General features: G+C 46.8%; 1 protein-coding gene across 2 annotated transcripts in view; it reads right to left on the minus strand.

Annotated features, from left to right (window-relative positions):
- Nucleotides 1-19,974, minus strand: part of KCNH3 (potassium voltage-gated channel subfamily H member 3) — a 159,225-nt gene that overhangs the window by 99,968 nt on the left and 39,283 nt on the right. For both annotated transcript variants that reach the window (XM_073663768.1, XM_073663767.1), the window contains exon 3: nt 7,636-7,869. In XM_073663768.1, the coding sequence (XP_073519869.1) occupies nt 7,636-7,869 (234 nt within the window). The remainder of the gene's footprint in view (nt 1-7,635; nt 7,870-19,974) is intronic.

Genomic DNA, 19,974 nt, shown 5'->3' on the forward strand with positions numbered 1-19,974 from the left:
AAGCAGTGTGGTGGCCGCAGACAGAAGGCAGGCAACCGTTCCCCGTAACACCAACACGAGGGACGTTGCCAGTACAAGCGGTAGGTCTTCCAGAGTCTGGAATTTTTTTAAAGACTCTGCTGATAACCCCAAAAAGGCCATATGTTCCACCTGCCATGCCAGCATCAGCAGGGGTGACAAAACTACCAGCCTGACCACCACCAGCATGATCAGGCACATGGCAGCAAAGCACCCGACTTTGTGGGGCGAAACCCAGGGTCCACGACCAGTGTCAGCGGGTGTCACCACTGCTTCTTCCACTGTTGTGCGTGCAATAGAACCCCCTGTTGTGTGCGCAAGGCAATCACCTGTCCATACTGCATGTAAAGATGCCCCCTCCTCTTAGTCTTCACTTGTTATGGCAGTTTCTCAAGAAAAAGCATCAACGTCCACGTTCACGTCCCACCGCAGCGTTCAATTGTCCATATCCCAGACCTTTGAACGAAAGCGGAAATTCGCAGCTAACGCCCCACAGGCCACAGTCCTAAATTCGCACATTTCACGACTGCTTGCGTTGGAAATGCTGCCTTTTAGGCTGGTGGAGACGGAATCCTTCCGCAATCTTATGGCGGTGGCCGTCCCTCGGTACTCGGTCCCCAGCCGACACTATTTTGCCCGGTGTGCCATCCCCGCACTACACAAGCACGTGTCCCAAAGCATCTGCCGTGCCCTCAACAACGCAGTTACTGGGAGAGTCCACCTGACAAAGGACACGTGGACAAGTGCTTGTGGCCAGGGACGGTACACCTCTCTGACGGCACACTGGGTAAACATAGTGGAAGCCGGAACCCAGTCGGACCTTGGGACGGAACACATCCTCCCCACACCGAGGATTGCGGGCCCTATGTCAGTCAGAGTTGCCCCCACAGTGTACAGCTCCTGCGCATCCTCCTCCTCCTCCTCCTCATGTTCAGCCTCCATCTCAGATATCACCACATCAGTTATAAGCTGGAAGCATTGCAGTACTGCCTCCGCCAAGCGGCAACAGGCTGTGCTGAAACTAATAAGCTTAGGTGATAAACCTCACACTGCTTGTGAGTTGTGGACAGCTGTGAAAGAGCAGGCAGATCTGTGGCTGAGACCGCTGAACCTACATCCCGGCATGGTCGTGTGTGACAATGGCCGTAACCTGGTGGCGGCTCTGAGGCGAGGTGAGATCACACACGTACCATGCCTGGCTCATGTGCTTAACCTCGTGGTTCAGCAGTTTCTTAAATCGTACCCCGAGTTGCCAGATCTGCTCGTGAAAGTATGCCGCCTGTCAGCTCATTTTCGCAAGTCGGCTACAGCTTCCGCCGCCCTTGCTGTGTTGCAGCAGCGTTTGCAGCTTCCGGCACACCGACTGGTGTGTGATGTCCCCACACATTGGAACTCTACCCTCCACATGTTGCAAAGGATTTGTGAGCAGAAGAGAGCAGTTGTGGAGTACCAGCTGCAACAAGGCCATCGATATTCAGGTCAGACTCCACACATAAGACCTCAGGAGTGGACCTGGATGTCTGACATATGTACCATCCTGACAAACTTTGAGGAGGCCACCAAGATGGTGAGTGGCGATGACGCCATCATTAGTGTCAGCATCCCACTTGTCAGTCTTTTGCAACGCTCTCTGCAGAGAATTAAAGAGGAGGCATTGCAGCCAGAGTATGATGAGATGGATCAAGAAGCCGTAGCGGGCGATTACACACAGCCCAGCCTCATCTCATCCCAACGTGCATTGGGGGACAATGAGTGAGCGGAGGAGGAGGAGGAGGAGGAAGAACAGGAGCTGCTATCATGCGTTGTAGACGGTAGTACCTGTACAAGTGTCATACCGTTGGTTCAGCGTGGGTGGCCTGAGGACAGGGGGGAGGAGGAAGAGGAGGAGGAGAGCATGGTCAGTCGTCATCTTGGTGAGGACACGGAAATCTTGCCCGTTACCAGTCTGGCACGCATGGCTGACTTTATGTTACGCTGCCTTAACCGTGACCCTCGCGTTGTCATTACTGGTTGATGACACTTTTAGACCCCCGCTACAAGGAGAACTTTCAGTCTCTTATTCCTGAGGTGGAGAGGTCTACAAAAATGGGGCAATACCAGAAGGCCCTTGCTGCAGAACTCTTAAAAAAATTCCCATCTGAACACGCTAGCGGCAGAGGTCACAGTTCGTTGCCCAACCAAGGCGTACAGGCGAGAGAGATGCAACTCCAATCCAGCAGAGGCAGGGGAACACTGTCAACGTTCTGGGACAGTTTTCTGACACCCGCCCAGCTTACAGGCCCTGAGGCGCGGGGTACTCTCACAAGGAGTGGAAAGTTTCAAAAGATGGTGAGGGAGTACCTTGCCGACCGTACCAGCGTCCTCCGTGATTCCTCTGTGCCTTTTAATTATTGGGTATCCAAGCTGGACACTTGGAATGAACTCGCTCTGTACTCCTTGGAGGTCCTGGCCTGCCCTGCCGCTAGCGTGTTATCGGAGCGTGTTTTTAGTGCCGCTGGGGGAATTATAACTGATAAGCGCACTCGCCTGTCAACTGACAATGCTGACAAGCTGACCCTTATCAAAATGAACAAGGGCTGGATTGGGCCAGACTTCTCATCACCACCAAATGACAGCAGAGTAACATAAAGTCAAATCCACTGTGTTATTTTGGGAGGTGTATTCACATGCACCGCTTCACACCCACACATGGGTATACGCTTCCTCGTTTCGGCTATTTTATCTTCTCCTTATCCTCAGCCTCCACCACCACTATACCACCAGGGTGCCAGCATTGCAAGTTGCTCCGTCCTAATTTTTGGCAGCTTTTGCTTGCAAGGCATAAGCAAATACTATGGGACACCCACTCCCCAATAATGGGACTTATGTTTGTAATATGCTGTACTGCATGGCTCTTGTAAGGGGCATTGCAAGTTGCTCCGTCCTAATTTTTGGCAGCTTTTGCTTGGAAAGCATAAGCAAATACTATGGGACACCCACTCCCCAATAATGGGACTTATGTTTGTAATATGCTGTACTGCATGGCTCTTGTAAGGGGCATTGCAAGTTGCTCCATCCTAATTTTTGGCAGCTTTTGCTTGCAAGGCATAAGCAAATACTATGGGACACCCACTCCCCAATAATGGGACTTATGTTTGTAATATGCTGTACTGCATGGCTCTTGTAAGGGGCATTGCAAGTTGCTCCGTCCTAATTTTTGGCAGCTTTTGCTTGCAAGGCATAAGCAAATACTATGGGAGACCCACTCCCCAATAATGGGACTTATGTTTGTAATATGCTGTACTGCATGGCTCTTGTAAGGGGCATTGCAAGTTGCTCCTTCCTAATTTTTGGCAGCTTTTGCTTGCAAGGCATAAGCAAATACTATGGGAGACCCACTCCCCAATAATGGGACTTATGTTTGTAATATGCTGTACTGCATGGCTCTTGTAAGGGGCATTGCAAGTTGCTCCGTCCTAATTTTTGGCAGCTTTTGCTTGCAAGGCATAAGCAAATACTATGGGAGACCCACTCCCCAATAATGGGACTTATGTTTGTAATATGCTGTACTGCATGTGACGCGCCCCCTGGGCCGTGTGTACACGTGTGTGGGATACCCGGTGCCGGGTCTCTGGGGTCTGTAGTCTCCGTGGCGGTGACCCGGTCCCGTGGCTCAGGCTGGTCAAACCAGTGGCAGTCTTTCTTAGGTTTTGAGGTTAATTGTCCGACTGCGCCACCCGTGGATTGCGGTCAGGGAGTACCACCGCTGCGAGGCAGACCGCTGAGGCTGGTGTTGTGTGCGCAGCAGAGAATGGGATAACTCCCCACGGGAAGAGTATAGCCTCAGGGCAGTGAGTGTGGATAATGGGGGTGATGGTGCACGAGCGCAGCAGGAACGACTCAGAGTCTTTGCAGTGCAGTTCAGGGTCTTTACTGATGATTATAAGGTAGACCCTCCCGGGAGTACTGGCTAGCATAAGAGGCCTGGTCAGTCTGTGAGCAAGCAGGAGTTCCCCTGGCCAGGTGGAGTTGTAGGCCTCCCCGTCTGTCTGCACTCTTCCTGGCTACATTGCTGTAAGCGGGTAGAAGTAGCCCACGTCCCTGAGTGTACCGTGTAGTGCTCACCCGTATGGCTGATGACTTGGGGCCTTCTGTTAGCCTCCGCTCCACGACGGCGGTGCTGGTCCCTTGCTTGTGACTGAGCCTCCGGGCTTCTATGGCCAGAGGACCTGAAATCCCCTGCCGGCTGGTTTCTGCTGCTGGATATATAAGTCCTCACAGCCTCGGACTCCTGTGTCCGGTTCCTATTGTCTTCTGCCAGGGCGAGCTCTGCTCAGCTTCCAGCCCCTGGTCTTTAGCTCCTAGCTCCTACAGAGCTCCTTGCTGTTACTTTCCCTTGCTCTCACTCTGACTCTGACTGTTCTCTGTTCTCTGACTCACTCAACCTCACCCCAGATCCAGTTTATAAGGGCAGAATTCTCTCCTCCCAGGACTGGGGCAGGAGGATGTTGCATGTTTAAGGGATCCTGACCAGGAAACCTCCCACTTGCTCTCCGATGTAATATCTCTATTACTGTGGTGACCAGACCCCTGGGGTGCCACACATGGCTCTTGTAAGGGGCATTGCAGTTCCTCATAATTTTTGGAAAGCCTTCAATTAACTGCTTAGGCCAACAGTGCACAGGAGACCCAGTTGCTATAAATGGAAAAAAAAGGTTTAGTTAACGCCCTCTGACCTCCATGTCATTTCCAAGGGGCATTGGAGTGCCTCGAAATTTTTGGTAGGCATTGCACTCACTGTATGCCCTATAACTGTGTAGCCGAACCACTCCTTTTGTTACTGAAACATATCCTACAAGACATATCTGGTTGACTGGCCTGATATTGATGTGAATGGTCCCTGTTCCTCCTGCTCTTTCTCCTTTGCCACTACCTCATCCATCATTTATCACCTGAAGCTTTGTTTTAACGGGAGTCATAGAACTTGGATAGTAGCAGGAAAACATCCAGCAATCCTCGGAGGAGGTAGGATATGCGCCAAAACGCTGACTACCTCAGGCCTAGCCGCTACTACATACATGCGCTTGCATTACAACAAAACAAAGCAGATGCTAACTTCTATCATCCTCATCATGCTCCTCACCTTGGCACTCTCAACTCCCCTGATGGAGAAGCCAGGGCCCACCAGAGGAGTCTGATAGTCCGGTGGGCTCGGCCAATGCTGCCCTAAAGCAGGCCAGGCTAAGAAAAGTGTGGGAAAGGTTACCGGGACAAATAGGGGTGGCTGGGGACCGAGTATGGACACCCGGCCACCCCCTGGAGGCTGGGGAGCAAGCGGGGACACCCGGCCACCAGGCGGCTGGGGACTGAGTATGGATACCAGGCCGCCGACACAGCCATGGCGGGGTGGCCAGATTCCGCCTCCACATGCCTAAAAGGCCCAATTTAAAGTGCAAGCAAGCAAGCAGTATGGTATTGCAGCCTGGGGGTGGGTGGGTGGCAGGCTGCATACTTGTGCTTGCATTGCAAGGAATGGGAGAGGTACAATTGAACATTGCCCTGGGACAAGGACTTGAATGGGGATAGTTGCAAGTCTGCAACGACAGGTGCAAGGTGGGAGGCATCTTCGCATGTACCATGAACAGGGGTTTGGCATGCACACACTACAGCGGAATAGGCTCTCCTTCCCACTAAATGCACTGGGGAGGGCACAGGTAATGTTTTGGTATACGCGCTTAATCTTATGTATAAGGCACACCAGGACAAATAGGGGCGGCTGGGGACTGAGTATGGATACCTCGCTGCCGAAGCAGCCATGAGGTAGTGGCCAGCTTCGGCCTCCTCCAAACTAAAAGGCCCCATTTCAAGTGCAAGCTAGCAGTATGGAATTGCAGTCTGGGGGTGGGTGGGTGGCAGGCTGCACACTTACACTTGCATTAAAAGAAAACATAGCAGATGCTAACTTCTCTCATCATCATCATGCTCCTCACCTTGGCACTCTCAACTTCACCGATGGAGAAGTCAGGGCCCACCGGAGGAGTCTGGTTCTCTGGTGGGCTCGTCCAATGCTGCCTAAAGCAGGCCGGGCTAAGAAAAGTGTGTGGGGGGATGTTCCAAGGAGAAATAGGGGCGGCTGGGGACCGTTTATGGACACCCGGCTGCCCCCAGGCGGCTGGGGACCGTTTATGGACACCCGGCTGCCCCCAGGCGGCTGGGGACCGTGTGTGGACACCCGGCCGCGGGGCGGCTGGGGACCGAGTATGGACACCCGGCCGCCGGGCGGCTGGGGACTGAGTATGGATTCCAGGCCGCCAACACAGCCATGACGTGGTGGCCAGATTCCGCCTCCACATGCCTAAAAGGACTAATTTCAAGTTCAAGCAAGCAAGCAGTATGGTATTGCAGCCTGGGGGTGGGTGGGTGGCAGGCTGCATACTTGCGCTTGTATTGCAAGGAATAGGGGAGGTACAACTGAACACTGCCCTGGGACTAGAACTTGCATGGGGATAGTTGCAAGTCTGCATCTTCTGATGCGGAAAGAATCACTTATGATGGGCCCACTTTTAGACAGTGACCTGGGAGTCAGAGATGCTTCAAGGGGTCTTCCCCATGCTGTTCCCATGTGTTTTCAGGACTTTATGCATGTGTCACACAGCACATGGCCAGATAAGGTTGTAAAATGTTAAAATGACATTTCCCGGTGAATGCATTTGTCATAGTTGAAAGCAATACAAAAGTGCAAAAACGCATAAAAAATGCTACTTGTGAACATAGCCGAAGGTGTGGAGGAGTATTTTTGTTTTTGGTCATTTATTTTAACTTATACAGAAGTCTTTTCCCTGGAAAGGATGTTCCTTAACATATTTCACAGGAAAAAAGTTTCACTTTCGTTTTTGAACGTTTTATTGTGAGCCCGTAAAAGTGGCTTAATACCTCTGACCACGTTGTTGACAGCAGTGACCTGGGGGTCAGAAATGCTTGCTGGGGCGATGCCCATGCTGTCCCCATGTCATTTGAGCACTGTCACTATCGTTTCGGGCACTTGTTAGGCTTTTAAAAGACTGCCGGGGGTGCCACCGCAAAAATGCTCGAGTCTCCCATAGACTAACATTGGGCTCGTTGCTCGGGTCGAGCACCCGAGTATCACGGCGAGCTTGGCCCGAGCTTCGAGCACCCGAGCATTTTAGTGCTTGCTCAACACTAGTTGCAACCCTACTGTCCAGATATAAAAAGTGTTATTAAAGAGGACCTTTCACCAAAAATTTCATGTTGAACTGTACACATTATGTAATAGTGGTTGCAGGGCAGAATAAATCTTTTTCATTTTATTTTTGTAAATTTCACATCTTTGTTGCTGAGATATTGGTATGAAAGCCTCATTGAATTGGTAAGCCCCATTCTCTGTCTATACATCCGCTGTTAGAGGGAAGGGGGCTGGCTTAGTTATTGAAGTGGACAGTCATCCAATAGACTTCAAACACAACTCTGGTCCTAGATAGATACATGGATAGACAACAAATATACCAATGTATAGAGCTCTTTGTTTGACTCACACCCAGTTTTTACATAGCATACTGATAAGTATTCTGATTTACTGTAGTAATAGTTTACATAGTTAATTCCGGTCCATTCACTCACCATTTTTCCTGTAAAGCAGTAACTCAGACTTCAGCTCTTGCTTGTCATTCAGGGCTTTTTGGATGCATTGCTTGACCTGTTCTCCGGTATCTGTGCCATACAAAAAGGTACAAGCACAGGACCTCTGCATGACCTCCGCACGGGCAAAGCCAGTCAACTCACAAAACCCATCTGAGCAATACACCACAGGGTAGGAGTGCGGCAGCTGAGCATTGCCAAGGACAAAGTTGCTGTCTGTATAGACAAAGAGAGCGGGGAGAGGAGAGAGGGACAGACAGGGGAGGATGGAAACACGGAGAAAGCAAAAGATGGAGTGATTGAGTTAATATGGAGAAATTGAGCTAGATTTTACCCACATTTATTGTGTCTACAGTAATAGATGAATTCTACATATTATTTTACTAGGGTGCCCATACACATAGCAGTAGTGTGCATTTTGGCCACAAATTGTTAATTTTTTTGTGAAACCGCATTGGCAAGCAGCTTCAAATCACAATGTTTTTTGGTTTGTTTTTTTTAAAGCAGATCTGTCACCAGGTTTTTGCTACGTTATGAGCACCACGATGTAGGGGTAGAGACCCTGATTCTAGTGATGTATCACTTACTGGGCTGCTTGCTACCATTTTGATATAATCAATCACTGTTTTCTCTGCTGCAGATCGAGCAGTTCTCTGAATGCTGAGCTCTGTATAACTCCGCCCACGTCACTGATTGGCAGCTTTCTCTGTACACTGTAAATAGGCAGAAAGTTGCCAATCAGTGATGGGGGCGGGGTTATAATAGATCAGGAGGACTACATAGCACAAGACAACACAGTCCTAAAATGATAATCTCCGGGTGATGAAACACTGATTTTATTGAAACAACACACAGCCCAGTAAGTGACACATCGCTGTAATCAGGGTCTCTTTTCCTACATCATGCTGCTCAGTTTACACAACAAAAACTTGCTGACATATTCCATTTGAACTATAAAGGTACCTTTAATCAGGGGTTGACATATCACTGGGGCAACCAGTGAAGCTGTATATGGACGCAAGGGGTAAGGGAGCCCCATCCATCTCCACAGAAGGTGGAATTGTGCATTATGATGAGCTATTGGACTGCAAAGGGCCCAAATATTGTTTTTACAGAGTCCCTCTTCTGTCTGTGTCTGCTCCTGCCTTTGATCATCTATTTTGGCCAAGATAGACACTAACAATATTGTTATACCACTGGCAAGAAATTCAGAAAAATATCATCCCCCGGGATCACTACTTTTTCTCACATATCTCTAGTCCTGAGAACCTCCAGAAACATTTATATACATATGAATGACTGCAATTGCTCTTCTTCTGAGCTGCATTTTAAGGTTTGCAGCTCATTCTAGCTAATTAGACATTATTTTAACATTTCCTTTAATTTTTTTTACTTATTATGCAAGTGAACATTTAGGATGTTTACATTTTTACTGATGAGATACTAGGACTATCAGCAGCCAAAAGTGCAAATCATGATATATAAAGGACGATATATCTGCATTATCAATGTAATGTATGTGTAACTGTTTCATTTTAACGGCCTGTTTTTTGGAGCATGAATTTCAAATTTGCCAAACTGAACAACCAAGCATTTGTAAATGATGATGGCACGTGCCTGGACAATGTACTATGTGCCACATTCATCTACAAAGCCCACACTATAAACTGCTTCAGATCAATGACCGTACATAAGTCACTCTGAAGCCCACAGTTTTATGACATAGTTGTGTGTAGAGGGTTTCATAAATATACCATAAAATGTCAAATGTTTCAACTTCGTTATGCCAGACACTGGTGTAAGTACATTGATAAATCCACATTAATGAATTATATACTCTCCTCAACACTGAAATTACAACACCAAGAAGGAAAAATCATGGAAATCACAGGATGGGCATGTTAATGACATGCAATTGATGAAAAAATGAAAAAACATTTTCAAAACATCTCAATTTAATTAATATCGAGTATGAACACCACATACATACACTTAGACACCTTGGCTGCTATCAGTGAGGTTAATAATGGTTGTCTGAGGAATGTTCTGCCATGCTGAATACACTTGGGCACGCAAATCATCAATATCCACTGCTGGCAGCTCACTTTGCAATTGGCGACCAATCATCTCCCAGATGTGCTCAATAAAAGACAAGTCCGGAGACGCTGTAGGCAATGGTAGCACGTGTAGGGCACACAGACTACTCACAGTAGCACAAAGAACATGCCACCTGGTGTTATCGTGTTGAAAAATGGCCCCTTGGACACTTGAGAGAAATCATTGTACCTTTGGGGCCACAACCAAATCTATCTAATGCTGAGCTATTAGTGTAACTAGAATGAAGACTAAAGGACTCCCGCTACCATTAATCATAATACTGGGAGTAGGACCAGTGTGATATTACCTTGTGAACGTTTCTTCATGGCGCTGTCCAAGTGGTCATGTCAGATTAAAAAAATGGCGCATAGTGATCCATTCTTTACTGCAAATGAGATTAGATGTAATAAAACCAAGTAGAAGGCATCAAACAAACCATCGAAAGGCGTTTGCAAAACATTTGACTACGAGCCAAGCGTCCAGCTACAGGGCTTCAATTGATCTTACATCCCCGTTTCAAAGGCTATCATGTTGCAGACCAAGATGACAATGTAGGTTGGAAAGGAGGTCTATCCTCTTCCGCTACGAGTCCCGCTTATGTCTTGGATATCAGAAGAACAATAAGGGTTCACACGGCTTGAAAAATTATTTTGTGCTCAGGAGGAAAATGTCTTGGATGCAATAATAGCTGTAGCAACTCCATGAAAAGGCCATCATGAGAGAACATGAAAGAGCCATTTTTGAACAAAACAACGCCAGCATGCAAGTTGCGTTTGCTACTTTGAGCAGGCTTTATGGCCTAAACGTGCTGCTATGGCCTGCAGCGTCTCCGGTCTTGTCTCCCATCGAGCACATATGGGGCATCATTGTGTGCCAACTGTGAGCAGCAGATCTTGATGATTTCAATGTCCAAGTGCATTCCGAGTGGCAGAACATTTCTGAGGCAACCATTAATAACCTCATTGATAGCAGCCAAGGCGTGTAAATGTGTGTATTTCTTGCAATAGAGCTCATACTTAATAAATTGAGTAGTTTTGAAAACTTTGCTTCCATTTTTTTATCATCTGCATATCATTATCGGGGTTGTTTGTCTTAAACTACAAATCTGCAGTCACTCTACTGTATGTGACTGCAGACTTGTAAATCCTCACCACATCGAGGATATGCATACTCCTGGCTACATTCCGACTAGACGGATGCGGCCTTGCTCAATGCAAGTGTATTGAGCAAGGCCAGAAACAGTCTAGTCAGCATGTGGCCGGGAATATGCATATTGCATACTTGTGATCACATGACCACCGCTCCCAGCATCGGAGAATCCTCACAGTGCAGTGCAGTATATTTTGGGTAATATCATCAACTACTTTTTAATTTGATAGTAAATTTTATCTAATCAGTCTTTAGATGAAGATGTAGATTTTCAGTTAGTCAAGTAAAATCATCTCAAACTCAGAATTCATCTGAAATCTTCTCACAATCCAGAATTTTCAGGGTCTAAACACAGACGTAATATTACCTGAAGTGTATAACTTGTATCAGCAGATATTGTGTTATAGATGGAAATCATCAGATCATATTTAAAACTGTTGTCTTAACTTGACATACAGTACAGACCAAAAGTTTGGACACACCTTCTCATTTAAAGATTTTTCTGTATTTTCATGACTTTGAAAATTGTACATTCACACTGAAGGCATCAAAACTATGAATTAACACATGTGGAATTATATACTTAACAAAAAAGTGTGAAACAACTGAAAATATGTCTTATATTCTAGGTTCTTCAAAGTAACCACCTTTTGCTTTGATGACTGCTTTGCACACTCTTGGCATTCTCTTGATGAGCTTCAAGAGGTAGTCACCGGAAATGGTCTTCCAACAATCTTGAAGGAGTTCCCAGAGATGCTTAGCACTTGTTGGCCCTTTTGCCTTCACTCTGCGGTCCAGCTCACCCCAAACCATCTCGATTGGGTTCAGGTCTGGTGACTGTGGAGGCAAGGTCATCTGGCGTAGCACCCCATCACTCTCCTTCTTGGTCAAATAGCCCTTACACAGCCTTGAGGTGTGTTTGGGGTCATTGTCCTGTTGAAAAATAAATGATGGTCCAACTAAACGCAAACCGGAAGGAATAGCATGCCGCTGCAAGATGCTGTGGTAGCCATGCTGGTTCAGTATGCCTTCAATTTTGAATAAATCCCCAACAATGTCACCAGCAAAGCACTCCCACACCATCACACCTCCTCCTCCATGCTTCACGGTGGGAACCAGGCATGTAGAGTCCATCCGTTCACCTTTTCTGCGTCGCACAAAGACACGGTGGTTGGAACCAAAGATCTCAAATTTGGACTCATCAGACCAAAGCACAGATTTCCACTGGTCTAATTCCTTGTGTTCTTTAGCCCAAACTTGTCTCTTCTGCTTGTTGCCTGTCCTTAGCAGTGGTTTCCTAGCAGCTATTTTACCATGAAGGCCTGCTGCACAGAGTCTCCTCTTAACAGTTGTTGTAGAGATGTGTCTGCTGCTAGAACTCTGTGTGGCATTGACCTGGTCTCTAATCTGAGCTGCTGTTAACCTGCGATTTCTGAGGCTGGTGACTCGGATAAACTTATCCTCAGAAGCAGAGGTGACTCTTGGTCTTCCTTTCCCGGGGCGGTCCTCATGTGAGCCAGTTTCTTTGTAGCGCTTGATGGTTTTTGCAACTGCACTTGGGGACACTTTCAAAATTTGCCCAATTTTTCGGACTGACTGACCTTCATTTCTTAAAGTAATGATGGCCACTCATTTTTCTTTACTTAGCTGCTTTTTTCTTGCCATAATACAAATTCTAACATTCTATTCAGTAGGACTATCAGCTGTGTATCCACCTGACTTCTGCACAACACAACTGATGGTCCCAACCCCATTTATAAGGCAAGAAATCCCACTTATTAAACCTGACAGGGCACACCTGTGAAGTGAAAACCATTTCCGGTGACTACCTCTTGAAGCTCATCAAGAGAATGCCACGAGTGTGCAAAGCAGTCATCAAAGCAAAAGGTGGCTACTTTGAAGAACCTAGAATATAAGACATATTTTCAATTGTTTCACACTTTTTTGTTAAGTATATAATTCCACATGTGTTAATTCATAGTTTTGATGCCTTCAGTGTAAATGTACAATTTTCAAAGTAATGAAAATACAGAAAAATCTTTAAATGAGAAGGTGTGTCCAAACTTTTGGTCTGTACTGTACCATTTACACATGTCCTATTAAGACATTATAGTACAGCTGTTCAAGACATCCGTCTACCAGCCATAGCGGAATATTCTACTTGGGCGCCATGTAATGCTATATTACCCCTTCAGTAGTTGCAACAAAATCATGTTTGTTGGAGCCCTCAAGAACAATACGGATTGTCACAACAGCTCTCATGCTACAGGGTTTGTCTGTGGTGACAATCCCCCCTAGCAGTCCTCCATGGATGCCTTGGAAATGACCTTGTGCAGAAGCCTAGAAAGATAATTCTCCAGGATGTTGATTGAATGTTAAAAGTCCAATAATTCTCAAGTGCAGCTTTATCTTGTTCCTATTCCAACAGAACTTGAACACAAAGTTTGCAGTAACGTCCCTATAGTGCTAGCAATTGATGGGGAATAAAAAGCTTGTAAACCAGAACACATCACTGGCAATTACTGGACACTCCAAGGACAAAAATATTAGCAGCATCTCCAGCGATATAATTATTATTGGTTGATGAGTTGCTGGGCTCGCTCCCATAGATCAAATTATTGCCCAGCAATTTGTTTTCAATTCTTCTGCTCCGCTGCTGAACAGCTTGATAAATATCACCTATATATTGTTTGTGCTCAGGATTTTATATCAACGACCAGCTTAATGTACCACTAAATCACTGAAGACATTCATTTTCCTTGCTGGAGGGAGGAGTTTTTAGGAAAACGCGATTGATTTACCCTGTAGCCAGTTTTCAGTTTTAACCCTATTTATTTTCCATATAGTCCTAACAATGAACACAGAATTAACTATTACATTGTAGACAAGGTAATGATTGTGAATGCTGGATTCTCATGTACCGTGGTGAAGATCAAATTATATAAGAGCTACATAATTGCAGAAAAAAATATTTATTCTAAAGCTATTAAATTTAAAGCTCCAACATGCCATAGCGCCATAGTCATTGTTGCTTTAGGAGTAAAATATATAAGTTTTGCATAACCATTTAGTAGATATTCACACTTTGAGTAGAATGGTGTTTGACTGCTACAGAGGCCAATGATCTGTCCTTGGTGCTGGAGGCAGCGCCTCGCTGACCATAATGCTGTACAAGAGATCTCCGCTCTCTTGTAGATCTGTGTTTACTGTGCCTATGTAAGAGTGGTGGACTGTGCTGTCGCATTCCTGCCCCTGAAGACAACAATCGTGTTATGTAAATGATGTCATTCGTTTATATACATATATTGTGTCCTGTGAAGTGTGAACTATGCCCTGCGGTTTCTAGTGTGTATGGTGATATAGACTGTGATATGGTAATGTATAAAGTATAGAGTAAGACATAGGTTAGGTTTAGGACATAAGGTAATGACTATAGTGTAGGATAGACTTTGGTAAGAATTATAGGTGTAATATGTTTAATGTACGTAAATGTAATGCATAATGTTATGAAGCAGATCTGTCAGCTACAGACATAGGGACAGACAGTTAAAGTTTGGGACTAGCCTATAATGGGAGGAGAAAGTCCCAGTAAAAACTGGCTGCTTCCCAGTAGGCAGTCAGATAGGGAAATTCGTTAACCAAGGTCAAGTTCAAGTTGCAGTAAGCAAGAATCTATCGTTCGAGGCAGTGGAAAGCCTTACTAGGATCTCTTGAGGACATTTCTGCAACATCCGGAGCTTAAGGACTGGTACTATGTAAAGTGCCTTATCCTCTGGCGTACAGAGGAAGTTGGACGTGGAACCCCGTTAAGGGAAGGTGAAGGATCCCGAGTGTACAGCGGAATGGGACGGGAAATCCCTGGGGCTGACAGAGCCAGTAAACGTGGAGAGTTGGAGACAGTCCAGGAGGAACTTATAGCAATGCTAAGAATGTACTGTATTAAGGAAACAAGAAATAAGAAGTGTTGTGCCCAAAACTACGTGTTCCAATAAGATGAACTTTAACTGTCTAGTAAATTTGTGTGTTGAAATGAACTGCTTGTCCCCTGAGTTATGTGCAGTGACTTTGGGAGACTGAGGCCCTGGGACAGCGGAGGCCAGCGGCTTACAAGTGAATGTGCTACACCGAAAAAGCACATTGGGACTGGGACACGATTTTTCTGAAGAGTACCAGGGCATTATAGAGCAGCAGCTCGTCTATGGCTACTGCTCTCGGTCTCTTTACAACTATACCAGAGATAGAAGGTGCTCACAGAATGTGTTTTGCATTAATACACAGTGCATTTTCGCTAAATGTGAGCTCACACAGTTTGATCAAAATATAATTATAGTAAATATAGCAGCCATGTAATCTAAAAAAATCCATAGATTAAAGAGGACTTGTCACCAGGTCAAAAGTGGATAGTTTTTAATTTATTTTATTCTCAGTATTCTCTTGAGTATTATTTTTTTCATAAATCCACCGTACGGTTCCAGAGATATGGGCCTTTTTGTTTAGTGCAGATTTTTATGGTCTTTTCCAAAGAGGCGTTGCTCACAGGGTAATAAAGCAGAGCTGCCTAACAACATGGCTCCAGAGAATCCTGTGAGCAACGCCCCATTGTAAAGACCATAAAAATTAGCACTAAATGAAAGAACTATATCTCTGGAATCATATGGTAGATTTATAAAAATAAATAAAAAACTGAGTACTTGGGAGCAGTGGGAAAAAAATAATTAAAAACTGGCCACTTTTGACCTGGTAACAAGTCCTTTTTAAATATTTGCATATGTGGCACCCCAGGGGTCTGGTTGCCACAGTGGTAGAAATACCATGTCTGAGAGCGAGCATGGGTTTTCCTGGTCAGGAGCACATTTGCATGCAACGCCTCCTGCCCCAGTCCAGGGAGGGGAGGAACCTGCCCTTTATAAACTGGATCTGGAGCGGGGTTAGGAGAGAAGTTAGTTCCAGAGGAAGGGACAGAGGAGCAGCAAGGAGCTCTGTAGGAGCCAGGAGCTGAAGGCCAGGGATTGGAGCTGATAGAGCTCATCCTAGCAGAAGACGCAGAGAACCGGACACCGGAGTCCGAGGCTGTGAGGATATCCACATCCAGCAGCAGAAACCACCTGGCAGGGGATTTCAGGTCCTCTGGCCATAGAAAGCCCGGAGGCTCAGTCACACGCAAGGGACCGGCACCGCCATCGAGGTAGCGGAAGGTACCAAAGGCCCCAAGTCACCAGCCATATGGGTGAGCACCACACGGTACACTCAGGGACGTGGGCTACTACACGACTACAGCAAGGTAGCCAGGAAGAGTGCAGTCAGACGGGAAGGCCTACACCTCCACCTGGCCAGGGGGACTCTTGTTCGCTCACAGACTGACCAGGCCACTAATGTTAGCCAGTACTCCCGGCAGGGCCTTCTTCATTACCAACAGTAAAGACCCTGAACTGCACTGCACGGACTCTGAGTCATTTCTGCTGCGCCCATGCACCACAACCCTCACCATCTTCCCACGCTGCCCTGAGGCTATACTCCTCCCATGGGGAGTTATACTACCCTCTGCTGCGCACACAACATCAGCCTCAGCGGTCTGCCCCGCAGCAGCTGTTCTCAGTGACCGCAATCCACGGGTGGCGTAGTCAGACATTTCAACATTAAAAACCAAGTAAACAGATCCGCCACTGGTTTGACCACCCTGAGCCACGGGACCGGGTCGCCGCCACGGAGACTACAACCCCTGACATTACACAGAGACCCGGCTCCGGGTATTCCCCCACACACGGCCCAGGGGGCGCGTCACATATGTCTTAGTGTTTGCAGAATACTGCTGGATCTTTTTGGTTTTCTTGCACCTCCATATTTAATTCTTTTATTTCCTTTTGTTAGAAAGTACTGAATAACTTGTTTGTTGCAATATACAATTACAACAGTCCCTATTAACCAAATCTGTCACCAGATTTTACAATACTACATAAATGATTAAACAGATCTCATATACCTCCTGAGGCTGGTGTTCTTACTTTGAAAGCCCTTGTGCATATAAATTATTATAGTGGATTCCAGCGGGTGCAGCCAGCCAGGTATACTGTGGAAATATCCAGCAGAGCTGAATATAAGGCTGTAGAATCCTTTTTTGAAACTTTAAACCCAATCTCTGCCCACCTAGCCCGATTGGCAGCTTCTCAGTGTTCTTCCAACTTTCTGAGGCTGAAATCTCACACTGCTTAGTAAATGCTGGAGTCATCAGTTAGGCTGGTTGAGTGCAGACTGAATATCCTTGGACTTTCTTTTTCTCTCTGTTTTGCTGAATGCATAAAATGTTCCTATTAACATGTTTTGCCATTCGTAAAGAATCAGATTTCTTTCACTGAAAATTTGAAAACGGTTTCAATAAGTAACCTGCCACGCATTGAAGCCTTTTTTGCATGAACACCACATGGTAACCATGGTGGGTAGCCACACATGGTTTAGCATGAGTGAATGGGGTCAGTGTGTGGATTGGGGCAGATTAAACTATAATTCTGTGGCAAAAATCAAGGATCAGGCTCAGATACTTGCTGCTGATTCCACTTCAATCATATGTTGGGCTCCACGAGGATATACATCCCAACTAGTCAAAGATTAACGGTAAAAGTGCATTTTTTTGCAATTTCAAATCCCTTGCACTGCCCTTTGGGTTATGGCCCTTTCCAGATTTTAGGTTGTTGCTTACATGCTGCAATTCTTTGTAGAAGCTATCTCCTGGTCATTAACACAGACATTAGTTCTAGGGGGATGTTCACATGGTGCAGTTTGGGTGTGCACAAAAATCTGCAGATTGAATTATAGCCAAAATGGCAAGTGTGACCATTAGGCCACAGCCCCACTATCAGTATTTGGTCGGTATTTTTTCTCTGGAGTGGGAGCTAAAACCAGGTGAGGAACAATCAGAGAAAAGGTATAATAGAAACAAGTCACCAATTCTGTATTTATCACCCACTCCTGGTTTCCAGAACGTCCCCCTGACAGCACCATGGAGGATGTCCTTCTTATGCTTTCAGGCACAGGAAAACACCAAGAGGTTAAAAGCCTCACCCCTCCCTCCACCCCTCAGTGTTTTTCTTGTCCCTGTGAGAATAGGAACAGCGAGAGGAGCAGAGGATTCAAGGATCCGAAGATTGATATCTTATGGCGGACTCAGGAGGATCGGGCGGCCCAGCTTCTCCTTCCCCCTGTCAAGAGGTCTGCGGTCGACACCCCCTGAAGTGGGGTTCCTCAGTCTCAGCCAGTGTAGCGCTGCTCCTGGCTTGCCAGCCGCTTCCCTCCGGAGGGGGCTCTCGGCTCCGGCGCAGGCCTCCCACATACTGAAGATCCAGATCCATGTGTGCGGTGCACCAGGGCTGTGGAGTCGGAGTCGGTGTAAAATGGACCGACTCCAACTCCTAAAATATATAATAAATTGGATAGAGTAGTTCAATGCAGTTTGTGGGGAATATTTTTTCATAAGAATTTGGGAAAGTTATGAAATGTCCTATAAATGTCTGTCCTATTCATGATCTAAGGGTCTAGACTTTTAGCTGAGATGAATCTGTGCTACAGTAAATTTATCACTTAAACATAAGCCATGTATGAGGGAGTGGGAGTCATGTAAATTGAAGAGGCAGAATTGGAATCGGAGGTTTGGCTTACCGACTTCACAGCCCTGCGGCACAATCCCACTGACGTCATCCGGGTGCGCGAGGCAGTGTGTGCTATTTGAAAATTTAAAAAGGTACAGTCGGCGTGCGTTCCAGGGTGGAATGCATGAAGCAAGCAGAGAAGATGTCAGACAGGAAGTATAAAAGGAATTACCTTTGTCTGATTTCCCTGCTGAGCTGGAGACAGTCTAGGATGGAGGAATCTGTGAAGGCAGAGACCCCATCAGAGCTGTCTATAGTACACATGTGTGGGAGTAGTTAGTTAACACCCTCTTGAGGGAGGGGTGAAATTTGCAGTGCTTATGGTTATAAATTCCCCCCCCTAAATAAAAAGATCTGTGTCTCTCTATGTTTTTAGAGGACAGGGGTCCCAGTAACCCATCTGTGGCGCCCCTGCGGGTCCAGTTGCCACAGAGGTACTGCTGACTAGCCCAGGGGATGGGGATGACTCGGTATCCGGGCCTTTGCCTGACCTTGGGGATATCGCGGTGGTCGGCTCCCCGGCCTGTGCCCTGGGGTCACGCTTTAAAAAGGGGCTAATAGATTTCTTAGTTTTATGAAAGTTCGTGACGCCACCTGTGGTTTCTGGTGAGAATCACCAGCGCTGCGCAGTCCGCTGAGGCCGATAAGGCAGCTCGATGGTATAGCGCCCCACAGGTGGAGCTGGGCCTCAGGGCAGCGTACGGAGAGGGGAATGCAGGACAGGTGAGACCCAGCCGGCTCAGAGCAAGAACAGAGACAGACACGATAGTCACTTCAGTACCTTTTACTGATGGAAATTCAGGCACGTCCCGGAGCACTGTAGGGTGATGGGTGCATGTCAGGATCCTCCCCAATGAGCGGGTGTAGGGCCTCCTGTTACTTGCCTCTGCGTAGTAAGTTTCTGACCTGCCTGGAGCTAGGCCTAACTTTGTCTCTGTCCTGCGCTGGCTGACCTTGTGGTAGGGCCTTTTCTTGGAATACACGCTCCTCAGCTTGCGGGGCCTATGTGTCTCCCGGCTCTGTTACATATCAGCACTTTAGCGATCCTGGGACTTGTAGTTCTCCAGGGATTCCGATTATGCCTTACTGGGTTGTAGAGATCCCGGTAAGCTTTGGACCCGGTGTCCGGTAAATCCTTCGGGGTGAGCTGGTTAAGCTCCTCTGACCCCTATGTACTAACTCTCCACTCGCCTTCGGCCTACTCGGGCCCTCACTAGGCTATACACACTAACGGCAGCTTGCCGCACTTCACCGATCTTATGGCGCCGGCACACCTTAAGCTCACTATTCTGAGCTACAACTGAACTGAGCTCTACTCTGCATTCAGACATGCACTTGCTGAACTCTTCAGAGGAACTGAACTGCCTGGCTCCACCTTCCCTATTTATGTCCCTAACGGGCTCCCTCTGCTGGTCTGAGGTGGAAGGTGGAAATG

The sequence above is a fragment of the Phyllobates terribilis genome, unplaced genomic scaffold, assembly GCF_046119375.1.
Source record: "Phyllobates terribilis strain yellow unplaced genomic scaffold, ASM4611937v1 Scaffold_2__4_contigs__length_985480577, whole genome shotgun sequence".
Lineage (NCBI taxonomy): Eukaryota > Metazoa > Chordata > Amphibia > Anura > Dendrobatidae > Phyllobates > Phyllobates terribilis.